The following is a 2,948-nucleotide window of genomic DNA, read 5'->3' as shown; positions in this document are numbered from 1 at the left end:
CGCAAGTGGCCCGATACCCCTCCATTTTAACAGTCCAGAGGGTAAGTTGAGTCTTACGCAAAGCGCAGAGTGGTCGGGGTACCAGCTCTTGGGAATCGCCACCTGGCCTCAGCTGCCAGGTGAGCCAGCCCGGCTTCCGCTACCGCCTGCTCTGGTCGTCCGCAGTCTCTCCGCCCACTGCCCCTCTGGGCGCCCCTCCCTCCTCTCCCTGCCGTGCACCGCCTTTTCCGACTACGCCTCCGGCTCATTTGGGCCCTCCTCGGCTTCCGTCCCAGATGATCCCTCCCCGAGAGTGCCACCGCCTCCTCCATCTCCTGGAGCTGGAGCCACCTCCTCGGTCAGTGGCGTAGCCGGATTCTGAGTCGGGGCCAGCCAGATAGGGGCGGAGGTCCGGACCCCGGTCTAGACTCGGGTGGGGGGCAATGGAGAAAGCAGCCCGAGGCGCTCTCCACATCAACTAAGCAGGCCCGTTGTGGCTGCAGGCGCCATGGACCGAGCCCCAGCAGAGCAGGTACGCGGGCTCGGGCTGGGCCAGCCGGGCCGGGTCTGGTGGTCGCCGCTTCCTGCCAGGCGGATCCTAATTTCCGAGCGTGGGCCTGGACGGCCGGAGCCCTCGGGTTCCTGAGGGCGCAGACCTCCCTTGCCCGGGAGCTTGGCGGCGCCCCGCTCTCCTGCATTGTTCCAGATGCTGCCTTGAGCATGGGGACTTTTTCAGGCTTGGTTACCCGCAGGCTGGGGACTCGATTTTGCCCCTCCTCCTAGGCTTGGTGAAAGGGGCCCGAAGACTCCAAGTTGTCCGTGCTCTCCCGAGAGGAGGGTGTATAACTTCCAGCGAAATCTCCCCACCCCCCCCTTCCCTTCAATTCTGGAACATGTTTTCTAGGTAGAAAGGCTTTTGAAGGGTTCTCAGTCAGAAAGACTGTCAGAGAACGTGTGATAGCTAAAGAGGAGGGGGTTTATGGGCTTTGTATAGATCTACGTTCCATTGAGCGAAACATTGTTTTTGTAATGGTTTTAGAGAGTTATTCCCTTTAAGATATGAAATACTACGGTTCCCCTTGCCTGTCTGCCTAATTACTTTGCAAAAATAAGTGCTTTTTAAAAATCGAGCATTTATCTTAAAGGCGTTGGAACCGAAGAATAGTCATTTCCGAGCCAATTTAGGTATTAACAAAGTCGTCCCATTAGTGTTCTATTTTGTTTTCTAATTGCATGAAATTCTTGATTATGCTAGTAAGTGCTGGGAGGCAGGGATTTTACATTGTCATCACAGTGTAAAAAAATAAATAAATAAAGTAATGGTTATTTTCTCCGAAAAAGTTTCAGTATTTTCCATTCTTGAGACCTCTGTGAAACAAATTTGATGAAGTCGAAGTTTATTCACTGTGTGTTTTCAGTTGAAGGCCTTGTCCAGTGATGAACTCAGCTAATGGATGAAGGAAAAAGAGAGATTAGTGATTTGCCTATTTATTTTACAAATGGTAATTAGCACCTCATAAATGAGACAGGATTTCCCAAATTCCTGTATATGATTATATGTAGCTTGTTAGAACCAGTTTTGGTTTTGAAATTGGGCTCTTAGCAGGCAAAGCAGTTTCCTAGTTGTGTATATTGTTTTTAAAAGAGCTTTAATAAAAAAAAAACTTTAGGTGACTATGATTCTGAAAACACAGATGAGTTTTGTGAAATAATACATCGACTTACTAAAGTAAAATTGATTGGAACTTCTAGGCAAATATATATAGGCTTTCCTGTGACCCCCAGAATATTCTGTATATAAGGCCTATATCCAATTTAATGTAAAACAAAATTTTAGGATATCTATCAAAAATGCCTGTGATTTCAAAGCCTGACAAATGAATAGGAAATTTTCTTTAACGATTTTCTTGTGTGTGTGTGTCACTAATAAAAGGGTTAAACATTTTAATCCTTCGTGATGCCAGACCTATAACCAGTAATGCTACCACATGTATACTTATGGTTCTTTTCATCCTAGAGGAAATGTAATTAACTATTTAGATGCTAACTTGTGTGTGATTATGTTAACAGCAAGCACTATGAGTAAATTATTTGAACTAGAGAGCTTCTTGCTCTTTCCTACGTCTTTCCAAGATCTTAAATAGTCTACAACCTATTTAAGATCTTGTAGAAATTTAAGAGTTAGGAAACAGTCATAAATGTAGGTTTTTCTTTTGAAGAATTTTTTTCCTTTTTCCCTCCAGTACCCCCTGCCACTTCCCCAGCCTAATCCTAAATTAGAGAAAAATTTCATCTACTCCCCTTCCCCCTACACACACTCACAGGAAACTGAGATCCAAAAAAATGATGTACTTTGCCTGGTTCATGCTGTAGGCAGTTAATTCAGTGGTCCCTAGATCACTTGGAAGGAGTATGCTTCATTATATTAGCATTTTTCTGGGGCAAGACTCCATTATTTTCATAATGTTCTCAAAGAGATCCATCATTTAAAAAAGGCTAAGAACCATTAACTTAGTATGGGTTAGTGGCTAGTAGTGAGATTTCTCAACTTTGTGGAGTTCTTGATTGTTTCTACCATACCACAGGGTAATGTAATAGCTTTTCCGGGTGATTTGGAATAACTTATGTATTTTTACTAGTAAAGTGAATTTAGATAGGTAAAAGTCATAAAAATGTGTGATATGTGCTGAATTTCCATTTTTCTTCGCAGAACGTTTGTTTTTCATTTTAAATCAGTGTTGGTTTATATTCAGAATTTCTGGGAATACCTACAGCATTATTACTAACTCATTATAATATTGTAGTGGTTAGCAATTCACAGAACTTTGATTATTTTAAAAATGGTGCTTAATACAAACTTTCTGCATTTTATCTTAGTCCAATTAATATCCCTGGAGTATTGTGGAAGTGTAATTTTAAAAAATCTAGGTGCGTTTTGCCTGAAGACATTCATGTTGCTGTTTTAGGTT

At 43.1% G+C, this 2,948-nt stretch overlaps 1 protein-coding gene across 1 annotated transcript in view; it reads left to right on the top strand.

The window, feature by feature from the left end:
* The first annotated feature begins 280 nt into the window (after positions 1 to 280).
* The window catches only part of SECISBP2L (SECIS binding protein 2 like), a 46,897-nt gene continuing 44,229 nt past the window's right edge, over positions 281 to 2,948 (top strand). The window contains exon 1 of the mRNA XM_011355081.2: positions 281 to 511. Coding sequence (XP_011353383.1) covers positions 488 to 511 — 24 coding nt within the window. The 5' untranslated portion in view covers positions 281 to 487. The remainder of the gene's footprint in view (positions 512 to 2,948) is intronic.

The sequence above is a fragment of the Pteropus vampyrus genome, unplaced genomic scaffold (assembly GCF_000151845.1).
Source record: "Pteropus vampyrus isolate Shadow unplaced genomic scaffold, Pvam_2.0 Scaffold19, whole genome shotgun sequence".
NCBI classification, from domain to species: Eukaryota; Metazoa; Chordata; class Mammalia; order Chiroptera; family Pteropodidae; genus Pteropus; species Pteropus vampyrus.
Note: the sequence above shows the minus strand (reverse complement) of the source record. Positions and strands in the feature narration are given on the sequence as shown.